This window comes from Balaenoptera borealis (assembly GCF_965194805.1).
Source record: "Balaenoptera borealis genome assembly, chromosome: 4".
NCBI classification, from domain to species: Eukaryota; Metazoa; Chordata; class Mammalia; order Artiodactyla; family Balaenopteridae; genus Balaenoptera; species Balaenoptera borealis.
The window spans coordinates 146,981,979-147,006,866 of NC_138861.1; the positions used below are offsets into that span (position 1 = coordinate 146,981,979).

At 47.9% G+C, this 24,888-nt stretch overlaps 1 protein-coding gene across 3 annotated transcripts in view; it reads right to left on the reverse strand.

Annotated features, from left to right (window-relative positions):
• Positions 1-24,888, reverse strand: part of AFAP1 (actin filament associated protein 1) — a 149,935-nt gene that overhangs the window by 65,217 nt on the left and 59,830 nt on the right. For all 3 annotated transcript variants that reach the window (XM_082391441.1, XM_082391440.1, XM_082391442.1), the window contains exons 3-6: positions 23,436-23,533; positions 12,488-12,596; positions 4,504-4,715; positions 440-619 (exon numbers count right to left, since the gene is read on the reverse strand). In XM_082391441.1, coding sequence (XP_082247567.1) covers positions 440-619; positions 4,504-4,715; positions 12,488-12,596; positions 23,436-23,533 — 599 coding nt within the window. The remainder of the gene's footprint in view (positions 1-439; positions 620-4,503; positions 4,716-12,487; positions 12,597-23,435; positions 23,534-24,888) is intronic.

The following is a 24,888-nucleotide window of genomic DNA, read 5'->3' on the forward strand; positions in this document are numbered from 1 at the left end:
GATAGCTAGTGTGAAGCAGCCGCATAGCACAGGGAGATCATTGGTGCTTTGTGACCACCTAGAGGGGTGGGATAGAGAGGGTGGGAGGGAGACTCAAGAGGGAGGGGATATGGGTATATGTATACATATAGCTGACTCACTTTGTTATACAGCAGCAACTAACACAACAATGTAAAGCAATTATATTCCAATAAAGATGTTAAAAAAAAAAAGAGAATGCTCTAGAAGCAGCCTGTCAACAGGGGGTATATTGCCTTTTGAAGACAAAATTTAAAGTGATTAACCTCAAAGTAATCAGAATATTCCACTATCAAAGACAAAACTCTTCAGGTTAATCCATTGTTTGCCTACGCTTGGAAAAAAGTACAAGTTAAATAAAACAGATCTCAGAAAGAGGTTTGGGAAAGAAAATGCCTCAGAAACAAAAGCAACAAGTTACCTTCAGCCACTGCTCGGCCTGCTCCTTACTCTGGACAGCGAGAACAAGGGGGTCTGTGCCCTGCTGAGTAATTTTCAATTCGTGCTTCTTCTTTTTGCTGTCTTTTGGGATGTATGTAATGTTGCAGCCTTGGAGCGGCAGTTCCATCTGGGGCTGCTGGTCCTTGGAGCTTTTGTAGCACTGCATTGGACAGGAGAAGTCAAAGTTAGGCTGTAAGGAAGTCCAAGCAGAAACGCTGATAAAACTCCAGCACGATGAAAACGGGAGTACTGGCGAAGCACCTGGAGGTCCGACTGAAGGGTGGAGATACTCAGAGACTGCAAGAGCGATCTGCAGACACTGGGGCTCACATACAGGGCACCGCTCCGCAGCGACACCTCACCCCCGTGTGAGTGCAGAAACACCTGCTCATTAATTCAGCAGAATTTACCAAGCGCCCAGGAGATGACTCAGTGGGAAACAAAGTCCCTGCTCCGATGGAGCTTACGTTCTAGTGGAGCTTCCCGATTAAGCGACACGAATATATTAGATTTGCTGAAATGGCGCTGCCGCCCTAATGTGGGCAGACAGGACCTTGGGTACTTTACTTCACAACCTATGTTGTTTGGTGTCCTCCTATCCCACCCCTATCCTCCTTCTGAAAGACAGGTGAATGATTTTATGAAGAGTATACATATCAACATATAACGGACAAAAATGTCCGCAAAGCTTGCTTTCTGGTTGAGTAGAGGGTCCAAAAGGCATGCTGCTCCGTTTGCATCACTGACATTCGCCCTAGAGCTTTCAGTGCTGTGGTGACACTGACACTGAGCTCCCATCACTCTCGCTTGACCTAGACCTCTCAAACCAGATCTTTGCCCAAAGGCTTCCCCTCCTGCCTTGGGTTCACTGCATTACTGGAGACCAAAAGCACACCCCGTAATGGCAATACATGGTCTAAGAGTTCAGGTATCTGGGTCCCAGCTCTGTTACTAATTTAATCTGGGTTCCCACAAGTTGTTTAAGCTTTCTGAGCCTGCTTCCTTTTTTGTGAAATGATTTATTGCTGTTTTTATTATTATTTTATTGAATTACATTATTATTAAATAATTAGCAACAATAACAGCGGCTACCAAATATTGAGTGTCTACCTTATATGAGGCATTTCATACATCTCATTTAATCGTCACGTTTGTCCATTTTGCAGATTAGGAAATTGAGGTTCAGGTGGTTGGGAAACTAGTCCAAAATCAGGCATCCTGAACAGTGGCAGAGCCAGGGCTCCAGCCCCAAACTTTGTGAGTGCAGAGCCTGCACCCAGGACCCTAATCCATCTACTGATGAAGGAATGAATGAACAGATACTTCTTTTCAGAAATTATTTCTAGAGCTCTTTCCTGTTTTACAGTTCTAAGACCTTGGCTCCTAAATGGCACAGGTATGGAAGATACCCACTTTTTTAAGAAGTAAAACTGATGGCCACCCTGCCTAAAAAGGAAGAAAAAAATACACCAAAAACAACTAATCTCAGGTTGCTATGAATGTTTACCATTTACCAGACTTTTCACATTCTCAGTATGTGCAAAAAAAAAATAGTGAAAAGGAAACTAACAGTAGAAGGAATTGTAAAGGAAATTTTTTTAATTTAATTAATTTATTAATTAATTTTTTAAAATTTAATTAATGAATTTATTTATTTATTTTTGGCTGTGTTGGGTCTTCGTTGTTGCACGCGGGCTTTCTCTAGCTGGCGAGCGGGGACTACTCTTCATTGTGGTGCACGGGCTTCTCATTGCGGTGGCTTCTCTTGTTGTGGCGCACGGGCTCTAGGCTCGCAGGCTTCAGTAGTTGTGGCACTTGGGCTTCAGTAGTTGTGGCTTGCGGGCTCTAGAGCACAGGCTCAGTAGTTGCGGCGCACGGGCTTAGTTGCTCCGCGGCATGTGGGATCCTCCTGGACCAGGGCTCGAACCCGTGTCTCCTGCGTTGGCAGGCGGATTCTTAACCACTGCACCACCAGGGAAGTCCCAGGAAATTTTATAGCTTATACTTTTCCTTAAGTTAAACACTTCAAAATGGATATGTTATCAGTAATACCATACAGTAACATCTGGAGCTCCCTGCAGGTTGGATTCCCAGGGAAGATGGCTCTAAAACAGAGCAGCACACGGGATATTTATTAAGGGGCATTTATTTAAGAGCTATACCTGTAGGAGGAGGAGGAGGACTGGGCAGAGGAAGAAGGTAAGCTTCAGTGCAGTTCAAATACACAGCCCTGACGAACCCCACGGGAGCTCTGGGGCTGGACCGCGCCTGCAGGCTGGTCCCACGAGGCGGGGCATGCACACTCAGGCATCACAGGGGATGCAGACCCCCTGGGAAGGGACGTGACCTTGGGCAACTGTCTGCCGGCAGCCCTCCCCGCAAGTGAGGGAACCGAGGGGGTCTGAGCACACGATAGTGTCCACCAGAGAGTTGCCTGGGCATAGAAACGAGCAGGTTCTGGAAGGCTACTCAAAACAGCTGGTCGTGGTGGTGCCTGTGCGAAGACAGGCCGGGAGCACTTAGGGGAAGAGGCTGGCGTTTTGTTTTCTGTTCATAGCTTTCTGTTGTCAATTTTTTTTTTTTCACCATCAATAGGGGTCACTTGGGCAGTCGGATCATAGGTCATTTTTGAATGAAAAAATGCTTCGTAATGGAACTTTGATTCTGCATTTCATCAAAGACGGTGCTTTCACATAGTTTTCCATTAATTTCTTCTTAAATATTTACGACTCCTCTAAATGGTCGGCATTATCATCCCAGTTTGGAAGATGGGAAACCCGGTAGGTGATGCAAGAAACAGAAGATGAGGAGGGAGGGAGGGAGGAGACAAGAGCGGGGGTGGGTGGAGCCGGGGCCGGGGCAGAGGGTCCGATGTCCGCTGACTCCACCCTCCACCACAAGCTTCCCACAGCGCGTTTTCCGTGAGAGTCGACTGTGTAGTTTTAAAATGTCTATATAACATATCCACTTCTTGCAGCCATTATGTCAGATTGTAAATACGGACCATATTAATCTTTTTCATCTTTTTTTTTTTGTTCTTTACTTTAAAATTCCCCCACGGCATCATCACTTTTGGCATATCCTAAATTTGGGAGAAATTCAGGCCACACATGTGGAAAAAACATGTACTCGCACTGTTTAAAATAAAAATTTTTTTTTAACAAAACCATTAATTAAAAAACATACAATGTCCTAAGAATCTAGTAAATCAGATTCCCATAATTCACAGATGAGACTATTTTTTAAAAAGGGGGTTATCTGCTCCACTGAAAAGTGAGTTACAGAATCATACATTCTCATGTGTTCTGTTTTAATGATATACTTTTGAATGATTTTTTTCCCCAAGGTTAATTTGAAGGGAAAACAAAATACAATAACACACTCTTAACATTCACAATGCCAATAACCAGGCATGGTTTCTAAAGCTGGGGAGGAAGGAGGAGGGACAGACGGTGTGTCTCAAAGGCTCTTGCTTCCTTACTAGGTTCCCTGGTGGACTAACCCCTACAGCAAAGGGTCTGTGTCCTCCTGTCTCCGTTCCTCTGTTACTTACTCTATCTTTCTATTCTGCCTCTCTTGAGTTACAAGAAAAGAAAAAAAAAAGAGTCAGCCTTTAGCTTTCCAAAAGAATTTCCTTTCCTGGGAACTCTCCCCCAGACCTCGCCTGGCCTACCCGGCCCACTTCAATGACCTGGCTTTGAGGAATTCACTGACTCACTACAAATGAGAAAATCCATCCTGCGACCTCTGGCAAGTTAAAGCAGCGTGCATTTCCACTGACATGAACCGCAGACGCTGGCCCGAGATGGGGATGGTTTTGCCCGCTGGTTGCTTTAGGGGGGCTGGCGAAACCAACAGCGTTAAAGCCGTGGCAGCCTCGGCCAGGGCTCACTGACGGCCCATCACGGGCCCGCCCTTGACCGCTGCTCCCTCTCCCTCCCGCCGACGTTACCGCCACCCGCCTGGGTATACATTCCGCCCAGTTGGACGGCCGACCACATCTTACCGACTCTACACAAGAGCAACCAAGTCGCAAGGCTTTACCAGTAGTTTGGTGTCTTTGATGACGCAGAGTAACTTGGTCCACTGCCCGAAGCGTTTCTTCCGCAGCAGGAAGGCACAGATCTTGGCATCCTTTACCAGGTCCATGGAGGCCTCCTCCGAGGGCCACTGGTGCCGCGTTTTCTTCCCCTTTCCGTCCTCCTCCTCTTCATCGTATGATTCGTAAGAGCTACTCATGGCATCTGAGTCATAATCTGTCAGAAGTAAGAAATAAAAGTAAAAAACCTCATTACAAAAGCCTTATCTTGAGGACCACCTACGGGCTCCAGGGCACATTATCATATTCATAAACGAGAAAGAGGCTTCTGCCTTCGGGGAACTGGGGAGACGTTAGTTAACAAAAACAGGGAAAAAATAACTAAGGCTTGGGCGGCGGAAACTCAACGAAGAGTTTTCAACTGAAGTGACTAAGAATGCTGTATTTATAAAACCACTTCTGGACTGTTCTATACGGGCCCAGCACCTGCAGACCCTACGTTGTCGAATCCTTGCTGCGTTCTTGCCGGGTATCATGACCCCCATCTCGCAGAGAGTTTCGCCAAAGAAAACTCCCACCCACACCTTTATGTTAAAGTCCTTTCAAGTCTGCAATGCCCTCTTCCTTCCTGGCATCGCCACACGCACAAACCCTTCCTAAGGTTCGAGATCCAACCCAAGGCCACCCCTCTCCTTCAGGTCATCCGTGGGATTTTCAGAAAGGTTCACACCTCCTTGTGGCTCTGCCATGCACCGACACTTAAATACCGGGCTGTCTGCAGTCTCCCAGCTAGATCCCACTTTCCCTTACCTCGGGGTCTCACACGCTGCTCTCACCCAGGCTTCGCACTCATCCCACTCAGTCTCCTGCCTTTGCCTGCACACGTGCTCTCATCCCTCAGGATTTAACTTACAGCACCTCCTCCCTGAAGCCCTCCTTGGATCGCCAGCACTGCTGACTGCTACAGACTGAATTGGGTGCCCCCCAAAGTCACGTGTTGAAGCTCAAACCCCAATGTGACTGTATTTGGCGACAGGACTTTTAGGAGGTAATTACGGTTAAATGAGGTCGTAATCCACTGAGAAGAAAAGAAAGAGGGAGATCCCGCGCTCTCTCCCTGCCGTGTGAGGACACGGGGAGAAGGCGGGTGTACGTAAGCCAGGAAGAGAGCCCTCACCACAAGCTGACCATGCTAGCGCCCTGATCGTGGACTTCCAGCCTCTGGAACTCTGAGAAAATAAATGCCTACTGTTTTACCACCCAGTCTACGCTATTTTGTTACGGCAGCCTGAGCTAAGACACCAGGTGAAATGCCCCTCCCCTCTGCTTCCACACTACCCAACACAAAACTTATCTCACTGTACTGTCACCTCTGTTTGTCTGCCTGTCCCACATCAGGCTGCAAGTCGCCTGCAGGAAGGGAGACCACCCTGTTGGATGTGATTGTCCCAGCACTTAACAAACTACCTGGCACAGGGCAAGTAACAAATATTTGTAGAAGGGAGAACAGCTAGATCGACTGAAATTCAATGCAAAGCCCTCAGAAGGATGGCTGGCATCTTCAAAGTGATGAATAAATACTAGTGACTGTGAGTGATCTTATTCATTTCAGCCCTGCTGGATCATAAGGTCCTGGAGGCCGTGTCTGATTCATCTCTGCACTCCCCTCAACCCCCGGACACATCTGGAATACATTTGCTTTCACAACACACGTGAGGAATGAACACCTAAACGAGGAATGAGCGACAGATAAGGAGAAACCACGGATGAAGCAACCACGACGGGAGAAGGGGCAGAAAAGGCCGACCTTGCACAGAGCAGAACTCACTGGAAACTGGACTGATTTGTACTCTGTGGTCATGCTTGCATGTTAATTTCCCCACAAAGAATTATTTACTAAGGGGGGGGGGAATAGAAAGACTGGCAGTTTAGGTTGAATTTTAAATCCTGATAAAGTAGTCAAGGAAAGATTTTAAGCAAGAGACTAGGATGACCGAAGAGGTAACTCTGGCAAGTCATATTTTCTGCACTTTTTGATAAATATATTTTATAATAAAAGTTTTTTTAAGTTTAGCACAGCGGGCACGTAGTACCCGGGGAAGGAAGTATGAAACTCTGAAAGACCACGTGCTGCTCCACGGCCCAAGGTTCGCTGAGAGATTTCAGACAGACGGTGGACCGAGTCCTACTTTATCCCAGAAAGGTGGTGCTCACAGCAGCTTGGGGGACCATGAACCCCTCAGTGCTTAGCTCACCTTCTAGAACATCGAATTCAGTAAACACTGAATGAACAAATGAACAAGAGAATTAATGACTAAATCAGTCAGAAATGGGAAAATTTCATTTCATTCATGCAACAAATATTTATTGAGCGCTCACTATGTGTCAGGCAGTATATTTTATACTTGTATCTGTCTGCTGTGGGATAAGGCTGTGAAAAGAGGAAGCCAGCTCTGCACTTACAACCCCTGCCTTGCTGGTCCTCTTAGCCGCCCAGAGGCGGGCACAGAGGAGTATCCTTATCTCAGAGGAAAGGAACGAGGACGCTGAGAGATCAGGTGACTCATCCAAGACCACATCCTGATGAAGGATGAAGCCAAAACCTGATTCTGAACTGAAAAAGTAGACCGTGCCCCTGGCTACCCAGGGGTTGAGATCCACGGCTGGAAAAGACAGTAAGTTCATGGCCCACCTTCTTCTGAGAGAGCAGGACTGATGGAATCGTGTTAGAAGAACGTCAGCCAACTTAGCAGCAAACCAAGCAGTCAGGAGCAACAGTCTGGGCCCACAGGACAACCCGCTCAGTGGCAAGTCTCTTGGGCGGTCACCCAACAGAGTCCAGGGTTCCTCCTGGGGGCTGTAACAGGATGTCAAGGGGTCCAGTGTCAGGGCTGGGGTCGGGATTTCGTTAGGAGGTAACGAGGGCCCTGTGGAAAGCTAAGAAAGACACAGAGCTGGGGAGGAGAGCAGAGAATCACCGACGGCGTGTCCTTATCTCCTCCAGCTCTCCTTCCCGACGGCCGTTCTGACCAGGTGCTCGGGGAACACCTTCAACAGCTCCGCCATCGTGTGAGGTCAAACCCCTGGAATAAATCTCCTATTCCACCTCATGGTGCTTCTTCTCCTCTGCTCAAACCCTGCTCTAGAAATTGGAAACAGAGGCCTTTGGCAGGCTCTCACGGGTGAAGCTCAGTGCCGACCCGCAGGATTTCAGGGCGCAGCTTTGGCGGCCTCTGATGAGAACCACTGCATTTTGAGAAATGGCCTTGGGCGCGCCGCCACCGCCATAGTAGAGTCTAAACGCTTGATCGTGGAGCGACAGGCTACGATCAACCTGAGCTGCCCCGCAAGGGCTCCGGGTCATCCAACCCACCGAGGAGCACGTGGCATTGCATCGAAGCAGGCGCGCGTCCGCTGGGCTCCATCGGACCCTGAAGACGTAAGCAAGGGGCATAAGCCAAGTGGCTCAGAAGCCTGTGCCCCTATTCTCCCCGCACTGCCTCTCCACTCAACACTGGCTCGTGAGCAAGCCTGGCGCTTGCTTGGACGGTCAAGACTTGAGAGGGGCTGGCAGCAAGGAGGTCTGCGGAAGGGGCTGTGAACAGACCTCCACAAATGGGCTCAGAAGGTGAGCACCTGCGTATCAGGTGAATGCTTAGCAAAGGGCAACCTCGCCAGAAGATCGCCACCAGGTAACCACACGACCCACTATATAGACATCAGCGAGCTTCTTGGCCCAGATTTCTTGTCCGAATGGACTCCTGCACAGGCAGCTGGTGTCAGGGGCGGAGGTGACACATGGCACTCAGCAACATGCACTTCCTCTCGGCAAGGTCCATCTGACCCCCGGCACTTCTGATTGTCCTGCCTGCACACGACACTGTTCCCTGGGCTGTCAGCCAGCCGCCTGCTCACAGGTTATCCCTGGACCACGTGCACCAGGAAAGGGGCAGCCCTTTATTCTCACTGGAGGGGATAAAGTAAACCCGCTGTCCACAATGCTCCTGCAGAAAGCGCCATCCGTGGGCTTGAAGCCTTGCTTCTGACCAAGGAACTCATTTTACAGCAACTGAAGTTGACAGCAGCGGGTTTGTGCTCATGAAGTTCACCGGTCTTGCCTTGTCCTCATCGCCCTGAAGCAGCCAACGCAGCAGACCAGTGCAATCCCTTCGGAATATTCCGCTTCAGGCCCAGCTTGATTGGTCACACCTGCGGGGCTGGGGGGTGGGATCTTCCAGAATATCTCCAAGCACAGGTCTGGGAACCCAGGGGTGAAATGGTAGTGACTCCACTCACTATTACCCCTAGACGTCCACTCACTAAAATTCTGCTTCCATTCCTGGAAATTTTGGCTCTGCTGGCCACAGGTCTTACTCTCTAGGGGCAGAATGTCCCCTCCAAGGGACACAGTGATGGCTCCACTGACCCCGAAGTGGAGACAACAGACAAACTAGTGGTCACTGCAGTGACTGGGTGACTGGTCCCGCCCACCACGAAGCTGTGACCACACATGGGGAGACGAGCACGTCCAGGTCCAGGAGATCCCTGGGATGCCCTTAGCACTCAAGTCAGCGGGACACTGCCACCGTCCAGTACAGGTGGTCCTGCTGGAGGCCAGAGCTTTCAGGAAGGAAAGCTGAGCCACTGTACTGGACCATCAACCAGGGTGCTTGCTGAAGGCAAAGGGGACATGCAGGAAGTTATAAATACCAGCTAGGACCATGGACCGTTTGTGGAACTGAGGACTGAACCCGTTACGAGGTTGCTGTCCGTATTTTGATAGGGCTCCATCTGTGTACGTATAATCGAATCCTTTTCTTCCCCTCTCACGCCCCCTACCATCTAACAGAGAAGTGCTAACAGCAGTGGACCCTGGATTCATCTCCTAGTGGCAGGCTCCCAAAGGGGAGAGCGTGACTCGGCCAGAAGAGGACGAGGTCACCCCGAAGTGGACAGAGGATGTCATACCCTCTGGGGAGTCCAGGAGTTTCCGTCACACGAGTCACAGTTGAACCGCGTTACGCTGAACCACGACTCTGCTGCCGTCTTCGTTTGCAAATCCACTGTGGGTAAAGAGGGGTGCGTGGATCCCAGGCGACCCAGGAGCGGTGGTGGTGCTTTTACCCTGTACCAGCTCAGCAGGGCTGGAACACATCCCCCCAGATGCCCTCTGCTGGATGCTTCTGGGTTAGGACTGGCCACAAGAGAAGTCTGTGAGCAACCTGGACGGCCGACGGGAAGCGGCTGCAGGTCGGGAGGGTGCCAGGCGCTGCAGCTTGCGCTCGCGGGTGCTGGGCTGCAGGCCTTCCTCGTCGGCGGCACTCCCGCAGGGTCCCCTGCCCGGCCGCCTCTGGTCCTGGCCAGGTGCATGCAGCTCCACGGAGCCGCGGTCCGGCCTCTCGCGCGGGGCCCCGCGTCGGGGAGCGAGAGGCAGGGGGGTTCCCAGCATCCTTCCTCGCCCCGGGCCTCGCGCAGCTCCCCTTGCTGCCGGCCGGCCCCCCGGCACGCGTCTGTCCCGGTTCCCATGACCCCACAGGGTCTCGTGTCTACAACACGCCCCTGCCCCACGACGTGGTTCTGCTTCTCCGGTAAACCGGGCCTGACTCGAGGCTCGACAACGCTGCCAGAAGCCCATGAGTAAGCAAAGGCGGCGTGACCTTGGCCCGACCTGGCCACAGACCCCTGCCACGGCTCCCCACGTGGAGGGTCCTGGCCGGCAGCCGAGGCTCAGGCACAGACGTCGGAGCGAAGTGCTGGTACTGCGGACCCGCTGTCTCTCCCCAGGCAGCAGTCCTTCCATGGCCCTCCCTCTGGGCTTAGCTCAACCAAAGGGGCCCGACCTCAGCAGTTAAGGACACGACACACCGGTCGCGTGGGCCTTCTCGGACCGAAGATGACCAAAGGTCCCCGCAAGTCAAACAAAATTACTCTCGGTTTCTAGTCTTGAAAGTATGTTGGAGCGGGGGAAGGAAGGTGGGAGAAGGCTGGGACCCAACGTTCCCAACGGTGGGAAATACCCTCATCAGCAACTTTTTTTCCTTTTTCATTGTTTTCAGAAAGAGAGGAATCCACTGAAATTTTGAATTATATCAAGCCGTTTAATTTTTTGTGTTTTCTAATTAATTTACTATCTTCTGAAACAGTGGACACTTAGAAATTACTTGAATGCATTTTTCCCAAATGGTTCTAAAATGAAAGAGAAATTAAAATATTTAATATTCGGATATCAAAACCCAGTATTTCATAGCCTCCTTGTCAGAACTGTCCCGTCTCTCATTCAGAATTCATTAAGAGGGCCTCAAGTATCTATCGATGCTGGGCTGAGGCTGTGTCGGCCTGCTCCAGAGGAAACAGGCACGAGTGAGTGGGAAAGGCCACTGCCCTCCAGGGCCTAAGGTCCCACTCGCCTGGCTTCTGTGTGTCCCTCTTCGCGGTCAGAAAATATCCCGGGGGGATTTCCTGGAACAATCAAGTTAGATTCCGCTTTGCTGAAATGGCCCTGCTTGTTTGCTGCCAGGGGAGAGAAAGATCAGAAAACTCCAAGTCTGCATGAAGCAGAGACTTCAGGGGACATGCAGACGGCGACAATGGAGAGCGTCTCCGTGAGCATAGGGAGGAGGTGGGAGAACGGGACACAAGATGTGAACACACGGGAGCCTCTCCATGACACGAGCAGATCACTCTTTCACTCCCCATTTTACGCATGTTTTACAGGAAAGGCAAGCTGGATTCCCTACGGCAGCACACTCAGATATGCCACATCTGCCTCATGACGAGACAAAGCACCCTGCCTGCTGCCAGAGTATCGGGAGCAGAAACAAAGGCAAAGATCTAAGAACAAATTCCAGAGGTAGTTACAAAAGGTGTTCAACGCCACTGCCCTTCTTTCTGTGACTGTGAAAGCTGGCTGCCTACAAAGGGGCACTTCGGAGTGCCAGCAGGCAGCTAACGATCATGTCATGACAGCCCTAACTTAGGCCAAAGCATTCTTGTAAAACCTGTACGAATGGGGAACAAAAAAAGAAACAGGAAACAACCTAAATGTCCATCGACAGATGAATGGATAAAGAAGATGTGGTTCATATACATAATGGAATATGACTCAGCCATAAAAAAGGGCAAAAATAATGCCATTTGCAGCAACATGGATGCAACTAGAGAGGATCATACTAACTGAAGTAAGTCAGAAAGAGAGAGACAAATACCACGTGATATCACTTACATGTAGAATCTAAAATATGACACAGATGAACCTATCTATGAAACAGAAACAGGGACATAGAGAACAGACTGGTGGTTGCCAAGGGGGAGGGGGGTGGGGGAGGGTTGCAGTGGGGTTTTGGGATCAGTAGATGGAAACTGGTGTATACAGAACGGATAAACAACAAGGTCCTACTGTACAGCACAGGGAACTAGGTTCAATATCCTGGGATAAGCCCTAATGGAAAAGAATATGAAAAAGGATGTATATATATGCATAACTGAGTCACTTTGCTGTACAGCACTAATTAACCCAACATTGTAATTCAACTATACTTCAATAAAAAATAAATTGAAAAACAAACAAACAGCTACGATGAGATGCCTGCTTGTTCTGTATTTATTTTATAGACACGCTTTCTTGGTGGCACCATGAATGCAGCCTATGAGGGATGTGCCCTGGTCAAGGTGGCGGGGAGGGACCCCATGAAAACATGCCTCAAAAAGTCATTCTCTTCTGACCAAAGGGAACACGTTTCACTGGCTGATGCATGCTCCCACAGCAACAAGATTTCACTAATTCTGAGTCACAAGAAAGACAACAATCTGAAATTACCGAAGGTATTTGGTGGACACCTTAGACTTTTCAAAACCCTTTCTGTATCTCCCTCCTTGGGTTCAGAATTTCCTGAAGTCCACATTTCCACGGTGTTGTGTAATGCCCCTACTCCCCTTCACTCGAAAAGCGGGAGGGCTCCCCAACAGCCCGGCAGGTCGGGGGCCACTCACTTGAGGTGATGTATTCCGGAGCCTTCCCGGGACTCAGCGGCACGGCCTCCTCGTAGTAGCCTTCCGGGAGAGAGGATGTCGGTAGCGGCGGTGGCCCGCTGTCAGGCGGCTGAGCGAAGGAAGGAAAAAACAACAGAGCACAATCATTAGGAGGAAATTCTGGATTTGCACCTAACAGGTGTCGATGGGCATATTCTTCCCTCCTTTGTAAAGTCCCTGGAGAAAAAGAACATCGTCCAAAGAGCCTCCAAAGTTCGGCTCCTGGCGGGATCTCCGCTGCTCGCCTGCTCACGGCCACCCTCAGCCCGGCCCTGGCCATGCCACTCAACCCACACGACCCGCCGGCTGTCACCAGACGCGTGCTGGCCCTCGCAGACCCCTCTCCCAGAGCAGAGACAGGCGTCTCTCCTCCCCTCTACCCCACGCCACTGCCCTCCCAGATGCCCAAGCTGACTCTCCCCTTCACGGCCTGCGTCCCACACTGGAGACCCCTGGGGGGCACAGAGGTGGTTCAGATCCACCCATGCTCATCACAGAGCAAGCACTAGTGACACAGCGACTGAACAGACGAGTTATGTTTGCCCACAATCTCACCACACTCCTCATGTGTGCCAGGGAAACTTTTTAAAAAAAGAGAAGAGGAAATCACCTATAAGCCCACCTCTGAAAGAAACTGGAAATTATTCTCTGGAGAAGGAATCTGACAGACTCTTGAGACGGAGGCACCCTGATTTCGAAGCCATAACTTCAGAGCATGGAGAGCTGGCAGGCTCACGACCATCCAGATTCGAGCAAGACCAGCTGAAGCACCATTCTCTCAAATGTCCCTGATGACTCGAAGGCAGGCCCACCTCTTCTTCGCATGCACACGTACGGGATCTGCTCGTTCCACCCCTCACTGGTCCTCCAAACACCTGCTATCTGCCTGCCACTGTCCTAAGCAGCCTCGGCACTGGTTACAGGCTACATCAGTCATCCGTCCATCCAGGGATCCTTCAAGGTCGATATTACATCACCTTCTGTTTTACAGATATGGGAAGTGAGGCTCGCAGTCTAAAACCTCCTTCTCAAGATCTGACACTGGTCCACGACACAGCTGGGGTTTTCGAGCACCAGATCTGTCCAGTAAAGAGCTTTTTCATATTCATATTCTCTGTTTCTCGCTCTCTGTCCCTTTCACAACTAGTTCACACCACCTATATCCTATAAGCGAATGGGAAAGATGTCGCTGAGAACGGAAGAGAACAGAGGGCCCCAAACTGAAGATCGACCAAGTGCAGTTTCCAAGAACAATGCTCCATAGAATGTGAATCTCCACCGCTTTTCCTGTAACTCAAGTCTGAAGCCAAGAAGTCCTCTGCGAATGACGAATCACCACTGTGCGCTCAGCCCACTCCTTCCTCTCGCCAGATGAGCAAAGATAACTTACTCCAGGTCATCTGCGCAGTACTCCTTCCCATCCTTGAAGGCGGTTATCTCCCTTCCACCCCCGGGCCCTGATTCCTGTGCACTCCCCTCCCCAGGCTGAGGCCCGCCCTCCCTCACCCTGTGCTCTCACGCTGGACCACATCCACTCCTATCATCTGGAGAGGAGAGGTGGTGCCTGCAGTGTAACCTGACACACTGTCCTCCCCGGGAGAGGTCTGAACAGGAGTCCACGCCAGGGTGAAAGCCTCCGCGTGGTGCTTGTGGAAGGGGGCTGTCTGATTCCCTGAGTGTTTTTACTCATGAAATGAGGGTGTTTCAGCTTCCCCTTAGTATGCTGAAACAGTCGGATTATTCACGTTCTAGAAAAGCATGACAAGTGGCTGGATCGAACGCATGTTTACGAATTAGCACAGGCCCCTTCCTAGTGCTGCAAAGGTGTGTAAGGCAGGCGCTGACTCTCAGCTGCTGGGACTTAGCAGACTTTCAGACCCTGCTGGTGGTCGTGCATTCGACACAACCACTCGATACGTATGCCCTTAAATCCACAATTCCACTTCTAGAAATATATGCCAAGAAGGTCAACTGGTCATACAAGCAAAAACGTATAAGGATGTTCAATAAAAGTTTTTCCCTCCCAAGTTAAAAACAATCTAAACATTCCCTGAGAGAAGACTGCTTAGGTATCCTGACACAGCCCGGTGCAGACATGTAAAAGGACAGTGCACATCTGCAGTCATTTACTTGAAAAATCTCTACTAGATACTGCCAAGTGAAAGAAAACAGGTACACTATTAGCCTTTTTTATCAGATCCGCGCTTACGCTCACATCTATACAAGGGCAGGTCACTCACCAAAATGTTAACACAGGGTTACTGCTTTTTTATGCACATCCATATAGCTTGCATTTTCTACATAATATTGTTTTTAAAACCAGGGGAAAAAAATGACTTTCATTTGAAGTAATACCCCTCAAAAAAGAATACTTCTAGAGAAGCACTCTCTTTCTCCAGAAAGGATCTCACACTCCACTCCCAAATACCATTTGCCCTTGAAATTCTGCCACAGGGGTTCCAGACACGGGCAGAGGTCTGATGGTTTGTTAAAGGGCAAATGAGGGAGAGACAGAAAAAATGTTTTCCCTTTCATTAACTAGTTCACCCCACCTATATCCTATAAACGACTAGGAAAGATGTCGCTGAGAATGGAAGAGAATAGAGGTCATGGGTGGATCAGAGCCACTACTTAGCACCGTTGCTTTCAGAGGAAAAACTTCTGTCACATCCTTTCCAGTAGGTCAGAATTCGCTGAAATCACCATTCACAGGAATTTTAAACAGTACAAAATGAGGAAGGCAAGTTTCCAAAGGGGGTCACGGAAACCAGAGCACAGGCAGGAAACCAGCGCGTAGGGTGAAGAAGAGCAATGTTCCAATACTTGGCACGTGGCAGGCCTAGCTCCAGCCTCGGCCTTGGTTTATGCAGCCTTCCTCTAAATCTGGGTACCAATCTCCTCCCTGTAAATGAGGGCGTGGGATCATATAACCTCTGATGTCCATCCCAGCTCTAAGATTCCAACTGTAGTATCCTTATAAAGTTGCAGGTCATCAGGCAATAAAGCCAACTTTACGCATTTCAAAACTGCAGTGAGAGCTGACTTTGGCTCCTCGCTACCTGACTGATGACACTGTAATCTCTGGACACTGTAATCTCTGGCCAGAGCACGTACTCAAATGTACCTTCCAACAGTAAGGCTACACACCAACGTGGCATCACTCTACTTTGGATCTGGCAGCTTCCCTTCAAGGCTAGAAGAGACCCGGTCCGTGCACAAAGCTCTGGCACCATCTTGCACTGGTCACCAGAGTCTTCCTGGACTGGCTCTCAGAAAACACATGCTAATAGAATAAGGGACTCAAGTCTAACCCTCACAGCCTTCTCAGATACTGACAAAGAAGGATGAGAAACTGTTTTCCTCAAGGAATGACTGATCTGTGCTGCACCCTAGACAGGGAAGTAGAAATGGCATGGTACCGGTTACTAGATAACCTTTAAATTCACTGAAATATTTCTCCCACGAATGAATGCTTAAGTGAATGTGACTTTTTTTCAGGAAATCTTATCTGCCTTAGGCATTGTAAATTTCTCTTTTAAGGTGTCAGCGTCTTATTAGAGAAAACCAATACTTACAACTGGATAGGAATATAATCGACAGGCTTGCTTGGCTCACAATATTGGCCATAATTTAATTTCTACCTTTTTGGAAAGAAAAGCCCATTAGTATTGGGTTGGCCAAAAAAGTTCATTCATGTAACCCAAACGAACTTTTTGGCCAACACAGTATTTGTCTTCGCTACTTTAAGGAAAGGCCTCATAGAAAAATTTTTCCATTAATAATAATAAATATTAAGATATAATTATATGGCATAAATACAATGATTATTATTGTTATTGCTATTATTCCAACAAAATCATAATAATGACTATTTGCGGTCTGCTTTCCGTGTGTCACGCGTTGTTCTGGAACACTTTATATATTTTTTCCCTTGTTGAGAAAACAGCGCTGAGAGATTGGTATTCTGATTCTGATGTTACAAACGAGGAAACCGAGGGGGATGCAAGACCCTGCCCTGCACCCCGGTGCTGCAGAGCTGCTTAGTGGAGAAGCCAGGAGTCGGCCGGGTGGGCACAGACGAGCGCTTACTGCTGCGGCGGCCGAGCCAGATGGGATGCAGGGAAGGAAGCGTGCAACCCGCCAAGGCCACTGGATCCAACCCGATGTTCCCGGCTCCTGTGGCACGGCGGGATCCGTGCGCTCCTGCGGAAGGCACGTCCACACCGGCTCCACCTCCATGCCCCCTCTGCCCTTCCTCCGTCTCCTCTCTGCTGCTGCCCCCCACCTTCCCCTCCTCCGGCCCCCATTAATCACTCAGTCCTTTGCACCAGACACGCCAGTGAACCCTGAGACCTAATTTTAGCAGAGAAAAACACCAGCCTAGAATTTGGAATCGCTTTCTGACTTTAATTCTGTATATACAGTGATACGTCCAGATTCTATCTTTCTGGTTACAGTGATTAAAATCTGTTAAGAGTCGCAGCTAAAAACGATATGATCTGACAGAAGACAAGGAGGGTTCATGCTCTAGTTCTGCCACCTATCAGCAAAACCCTTTCTGGCACTCCACACCATCACCTAAGCTTCCCGAGGACCGGAAGGGAGGGGTTGTCAACAGATAACAAAAGTTTATGGTCTCAAGTGCAAAACAGGGTTTCAATCCTAACATCAAGAATTTTGAGCAGATACTCTTCTTGGCAAAATAAAAGTTTTTATCCAAATGACACCCCCTTCCATTCTGATCACTATTTAATTTGCATTCCAACAGCACTTGAGTAAACACTGGGAAATTATTCACACATATTTTCTCAAGTTTTATTTATACACGACTAAGAATGAGAGCCCGCGGGGCACATCTTCTTCCCTTCCTTCTCTACCAGGAGGCCGGCTCCCACAGGGAAGGCAGGACAGCGCAACAGCAGTGCCAACGGGACATGGAATAAATCCAAGATGAAGATGCCACAGGAATGAGATGTGACACTAAACTCTGCGATTTTCGAAAGACAAGGAGAAAAGGAACAGAATGGTTCACGGCCACTGAAAGGATCACATCTGACTTCTCCGGAAAATAAAATGGTTTTGTTATTTTAAATCTTGGGCTTTAGTCGAAACTCTGCAACTGATAAAATACCTGATTTTGTTATACAATCTCAAAGAATCTCATTATCCCATCTGTCAACTAGAGATAATGAAGTTGCTGTGAAAGTACTTTAGGAAGGATAAAATGCCATCAGCAGGCAGGTGGTAAGGGCTGGGACCAAAACATCATTGTTTCCTAGAGACAGGAAGTAGGATGCTGGTTACCAGGGGCTAGGGGGCTGGGGGGCATTGCTTACTGCGGACAGAGTTTCAGTTTGGAAAGATGAAAAGTTCTGGAGATGGATCGTGGAGATGGTTGCACAACAACGTACGTACTTTATGCCACTAAACTGGATACTTACAAGTGGTTAAAATGATAAAGTCTGTGTTATGTGTATTTTACCACAATAAAAAAACGACCTGTGACTTCCCTGGTGGTCCAGTGGGTAAGACTCTGCACTCCCAGTGCAAGGGGTCTGGGTTCGATCCTTAGTCAGGGAACTAGATCCCACGTGCATGCCGCAACTAAGGAGTCTGTGTGCTGCAACTAAGAGTCTGCATGCCGAAACTAAGAAGTCCACATGCTGCAACTAAAGATCCCACATGCTGCAACTAAAGATCCCACATGCTGCAACTAAGACCTGGTGCAGCCTAAATAAATAAATAAATATTTTTAAAAAAACGACCTTGCTGTTATCTGCTGGTATAATAAGGCATCACATTTACATAAGGTCTAGCCTTAAAATAGCAAAACACTAAATTGCGTCTTCTACCCCATCTAAACACAGTGCAACCCTCTGCCGTTTAAACGATCAAATAAAAATATTTCTAGAAAATGCCTTGATGGGGTATCATACAGATCATATATAGCCCCCAAAGGGGTCTCCTCACTCTCTTCTCTCAGCCAGGAAGGTCTGAAGTCTCCCTGTCCGTAGACGCACTGTTCCTCTGAAGCGGAGGAGGGGAGGGCAGGAAACACAATTCCCGACTGTCTGGATCACAGCCGGCTGGTGGGCTGGGCGGTGGGGCCTGGCGGCCAATGTCAACACAGATGGGACCCATTTCCGGATGAACCGGCCGCCTTCGCAAACGCTCCCTCAGCACAGGCTGCATGCTAACTAAGTACCGTCCCTTTGATAGCTGCAGAACTCTTGGTGTGAAACAAAAACAAAAATCTGTTGAGAAGAACAGCCCTTCCCGGAAATGTTTTCATTATGCATATGCATATTTTGGCCCGCTCCAATCTCCCCTGGAAAGCTAGGGAGCCGGATGGGTCTGTAAACACGCTGCACACCGTACCTCGCTCTCAAAGGTCGAGGGAAGTTCTGAATTCCACGGAGCGCACACCCACACTCCCGCCGCCCGGCCCAAGCTCCACCAGCCACACTGAAGGGGTCGCCGGTTTGCCCAGGACCCTGGGCTGCAGCCGCATTGACTCCAAGAGCAAAAGAGAAACATGCACTATTCCCTTCCTGTACAGAAGCATCTTCAACGTTACAAGACGGACTTTTTGATGCGGCTCCTGACCTCGAGCGGCCGTCGGCATCTTCTGCTTTGTGATATGAGGAACACCAAGAAGGAGAGAAACAAGCATCATCTTCAAAAGGTTAAAGTTCAGTTTAATTAAGAGAATGTCAAAATGAGGCATTGCTGATCAATGGGTATAAAGTTTCAGTTATGCAAAATGGACACATTTTAGAGATCTACTGGATCCCTTATTTTTTTTCTTTGCTACCACCTGAGTGTAATTCACCAGCCAACCGGGGCACAGAGACCTGTCCAGTCTCTGCCACACCTGTGTGGGGGGCCCTCTTGTCAGCCAGCAAGAGGGGAGCGCTGATGCCTGAGAGCGCCGCAGAGAGCCGGGTGAGGGCCCTCAGCCAGGGGTGCGCCAGGCCCGAAATGCGGGGTGAGGGGTGCCGAGCATACTCGGGAAAGCGGCCAGTGTGACCCCACCCTCCCGCCCCGCCTCTCGAGGGTCCAGGTAAGAAAAGGATGCCAAGAGATAGTTAACAATAACTGCATAAAGCACTGCTCGGCACTAAAAGGGATAAAAAGATAGAAGCGGACTCATTTCTCAGAGATTGTAACCCACATAGCTGTGATAAAAGGCAGTATTCCTTCAATACATGCCATGAAAGAGTAAAAAAATGCAATCGTGGTTCCAATGAGTAAGAAATAATACCTGGTTGGAGCATCCTAAGTCTTACACTAAAAACAAATCCTTCGGTCATTCATAGTTGCCTTGAGGACCGTTCCGGACCGCTCTGCAGGCCCACGGGCCCCTCGAGGTTTAACCCCCGCAGCGTGTTCCAGCCTCATCCGCGGACGACTCATCCAAATCCTATTATTCAGCCACACAGAGGGGCTTGTAATCCTCTAGTCCATCGGGGTCTTTCTCGGGTCTGTGCCTTAATTTGTGGTATGCCCTCTGCCTGGCATAGCCTCCTACCCAACCCCACTTCTAGCCCACTACCAGCTAGTTCTCCTGGAAGTCAACGCGCCAGCAGTGAATGACCAACTGGACGGAAGCCACCTCACCAAAGGCAACTTACTGAATGACAGGCCTACTTGCTGAATAACGAATTCCCTGATAAACTACCAGGAAAATACAGCAGAGCTGTCTTAAGCCCTCTCCACTTCACTGACTCACTGAGCTGACAGATGTTCTTCATTCTGTCTGTAAAATGCCCTGACGGATATCCACAAAATGCTAACCGTTCGTGGCCAATGGGCTCCTCCCCAGAGCGCCTACAAAAGAGTGCCATCGGCTGAGTCTGAACAATCACTAACAGTCAGCTTTGCTCTTTAAATTCTTACACTTATAATTACTTATTTTACTTTATTTGGTTAGCTACTACATAAATAAATCAGTGCAAAAACAAGTGCAAAAGGAGAGTTGATGATTCTCTGAGATGCTTTAGAAAGGTTCAGTCAAGACAAACTGCAAAAAAAGAAAAGACACAGTTATTCAATTAGGAGTGGTCAAGTCAGCTGTAAAAGAAGAGCAGCCCGGGTAAGATTCTAGGGACTCTAAAAATCAGATCGTTTCGCAAGTGTCTGAATTTAACTCCACTTTAAGGAAACAAAAACTGGGAATTATTAGTCCTGTATCACAGGTATGGATTATGTAGAAAAGACAACCCGTAGCCCCACGCTCAAAGGACGCAGCTCTTGGCCCTACATCAAGGTCTTGGGCGTTTTATATCAAGAAACAGCATTGGCTTAGAGGCTGAGTTTGGAAAACTCTCTTGACACCCATGTTTAGGCACCAGTAGGGAGGAATTACCCACTGGTCAAACTCCTACTCAAAAATGACTGGTTTAAATTTGAAATGTTTAAAGCACATGGTACCCCTTTTAGAATTCCTCACTTTAACCAACATTTTTAATTAACCAGCTACCAGTTCCGACTCCACTGGTAGGACGGCTTCTCGTTCACCTTAAACCACAGCAGTTTGCCACGCTGCAGCCAAAGATGGGCAGGAGACAAGGAGAGAAGAGGGAGAGAAAATAGTGGATGAAGAATAAACTGCATTCGAGGAAAAATCCACAGAAAGGGATTGACTATTCAACGGTCAAAGATGGTACAAAATGTTGACCATCCAATGAGTACTCTTTGTTTGAAATTGGCATTGAAACTGAGATTCACTCCTCTGGGCCTGGCACATCAAAGACAAGCATTTTAGTCCAGGCTGGCTGGATGGCACTTCATGTACCACTAAAGAACAGTCCATGAAATTCCTATAACCATCACTACTGTTCTGGCTGCTTCTAGAGGTTTGCATTTCACCTTCAGTCTTGAAACACCTTTCCCAACCTGCATTGTGCTGATGAAATACAAGACACAGCGTACTGAGACAGATCATAAAGTCAGTTTAGAAAGAAAAATAAAAGTAAACCAGAGTACAAAAACCAGGAGCTTCGTGAACTACTGATTTCTCACATCTAGTTCTTTATCTTGTAGACAAACAATATATCAGTAAACAGGATTAATACTATGATTCTGTATTATATCTAAAAACATCAAATGAGACAATGAAAAAGAGCTATAACTGAGTCACAGTTTCCACAAGAAACAGGAAGAATTTTTTTAAAAAGGAAAACAATTATTAAAAATAAGTTTATAAAGAAGGAAAAATACATAATACATAATGTTAAAAAAATAAAAACAGCATATAAAAATCATACATTCAATATGCTTTCCACAGTGGAGAGATTAAATGTATAAAACAAAAGAAAAATAAAGCAAGCTACAAATGTGAGCTACATATGTAATTTAAATTTTTCTAGTAGCCACAGAAATTGGTGAAATTGGTTTTATTAATACATCTTCTTTAACTCAATATATCTAAAATATAATTCACGTTATCAGCATATCAGAATGTCCATTTTTAACACACTCCCCGAAAGTCTGAGAACCACAGCCCTACAAAGTAATAGCTGGCTCTTGCACGGGGCTTAACAGATGCAAGGCATATATTCCAAGCACTTGAGGTCCATCAACTCTTTTCATCTTTACAAGAATCGCACTAAGTGGGCACTATTATTACACTCGTTTCAGAATGAGGCATCTCAGGCACAGAGATGTGAAAGCCACAGTCTGAATTCACACAGTAAGTGTCAGAGCTGGTGCTTGGACGCAGGAACCGTGCTCCCATCGACACCCTGGACCCCGCAGCCTCCCCAGAGCCCAGCTCGGGAACAGGCTTAGGTTCCTAAGAAAACCTTCTCCCATCGGTGAGTCATGCTGGCATCAGCTTTGCTGCCATGCCTCCCCAAATAGTATTGCTGAGAAAAGGCTGGATTTGAAATCAAAAGAATACGTTACAAAAAATTGTATTTTTGCCTTTCCTACTGCCCTTGAGCAATCACATCTTCACTGGACCCACACTTCCTTTTCTGGAAAATGGAAATACACACTATTCACATGTTTAGGGGTATTTTAGGGGTTCCCTGAGGTCAGGATGTAAGGATTAAATGAAATTTTAAGTGAAAAAAGAGCAAGCATGATCTGTGACAGGTGGTAGGGACCCAGTAAGCACTGATTTCCTTCCGTCCCCTCTACAATGATAATTACTGAGTACCCACTGGACATCAGCCATGTGCTGGGGCCCTGCTTTCCTGCAGCTCCTTTCCTGGTAGAGAGATAATCAGATGATTCACAGAGAAAGCAAATGTTAGGAAGAGAGTTGCTAAGTAACTGATTTTGCTCTAATTTTGAATAAAAGCCTCATTCCCCTGAGTAAGCAAATTAGAAAATAGCAAAAGGCAGAAAAAGCTGAATGGTCCATGAAAAATGGCATACGTTGAGTATCCCCAGATTGCGAAAATAGTAAAAGAACTCCAAAACCAATTTTGAATGCAGAAAATCAAATAAAACACACATTCCTGGACTATGTACATATTTTTCTTCTTGGGGGGGAAATAAAGAATATTTAATCCCAGAAGAAGCATAGCAGTGAGCATTAAAGTTTCAGGCTAAGGTGTCCAAATTCAGAGTTAACCCAGAAAGAGGGGCAAGTCCCTAGGCTCTACTGTCATTGTTTTGCCTGCTAAATCATCTGAGTTTCTTAAAATCCAACTTAAGAACGGATTTCCATGGACCTGTAGCTCCAGCAATTTTCAAAGAACCATCAGCCCCCTAAGAGAAGGCTACATTTACAGCCTCCCACTTGGCCATTACTAGCATCCAAAAAACACACTCAGAGGAGTGCCTTGGGCAAAACGTGGCCTCCTTTCTTCCAGAATTGGGCTTTCATCACCTGCCCCTGGAACCAAAAGTAACACAGGCATCTGGTGATTCTTGTGATGGTGGGACTTTAACTCACCAGCCACGGCTGCGGGATCTCTGGCAGAGGCATCTGGGGAGGGGCCGGCAGGCTGTTGGGGGTCTCTGGCTTCGTAGCATGATCTTTCACTTCAAAACCTGTACCAACCAAAGCCACAAAACTGGATGAGGAGGAGAAGGAAGGTAAAGATGGCACCGCTGGCAGCTATCACCTCCTTGGCCCCATACTGAATACATCGCAAATACGTATTTATTTTCTCTAATCCTTTACAACAATCCTGCAAGGTAGGTATTCTTCTTCTCCATTCTACAGGTGAAGGATCTATGGCTGAAAAAAAAGGTTAAAGTACTTAATTGGAACGCTGACAGGTAGAAATGACGGAGCAGGCACCAAAGTCGACATCCTTTCCAACGCCAGGCAGCCTCTCAAAGGCGAGCTGCCTCTCCTGAACTTCCACTCAGGTTAGTGTTGATACTTACCCACGTACTAAGGGGGCAGACGCTTTCCTGGGAATTCGTAAATCTGCATCAAGTACTCTCCTAAGGTCCGATGCTGTAACAGACACGCTTATTGTTGACAAGACTGATAATTAAGCTCATACCCTCAGGGGATCATATTCAAGTTGGGAAGACAAACATAGGTACAACGGACTCTCAGAAACCGTGGTGAGCACTGTACCAGTGAAGGCAGGAAAGAGGTGGAAACTACTTTAACCTGGGCACAGTGTTATTTACGTGCCAAGGACTCACCTTTCTAGGTCTAGAAAAATAACCGCTCAACAATGATCACCTATGATGGGTCAAGCACGACGCTGCAGGCTGGGAAAAGACAAAGACCCTGACCTGCAGAAGCGACAACAAGACCGGAATTTTGGCAGAGGTCTGGAAACAATAAAAAAAGAAAAGAAAGAAAGAAAAAGAACAAATGGAAACTCTACCATCAAACAATCAGTGGCTGAGTTTTAAGCAAATTAAAGAGCTGAAGAGAAAAATCAGTGAATTGGAAAATAACATCCAGAACAAAGCATGGAGAGAGAAGGGGCTGAAACTGATTGGGCAGAGCAAGAGAGGAAGGGAAATCAAGGGAAAGCAAACAGCAATGCCAGAGGCAGGAGGCCCAAACTGCAGTGTGTTCAGACCATTAGTCTGAAGTGACTGGGAAACAGGTGTACGCAGAGGAGATGAGGTCGAAAGAAATACTACTTCTACTAGTAAAAGCAACAGTAGGAAATAACAGTCAATAGTTGCTGAGCGTCTGCTGTGCGTCAGGCACTGCTTGGAAATGTTTTATATGATCTCGTCAATCCGTACAACATCCCTCCGAGGTAGGTGCTACTGTCCGCCCTTCTTACAGGTGAGCAAGCTGAAGCATCTAGGGATTAAGTAACGTGCTCGAGGCCACAGACTGGGTAACGGGCAGAGACAGAAATCAAAGCCCCTTTGACTGTATAGTAGACAGGCGTGACCACACGTCATAAGGGGCCTGGGGTTCA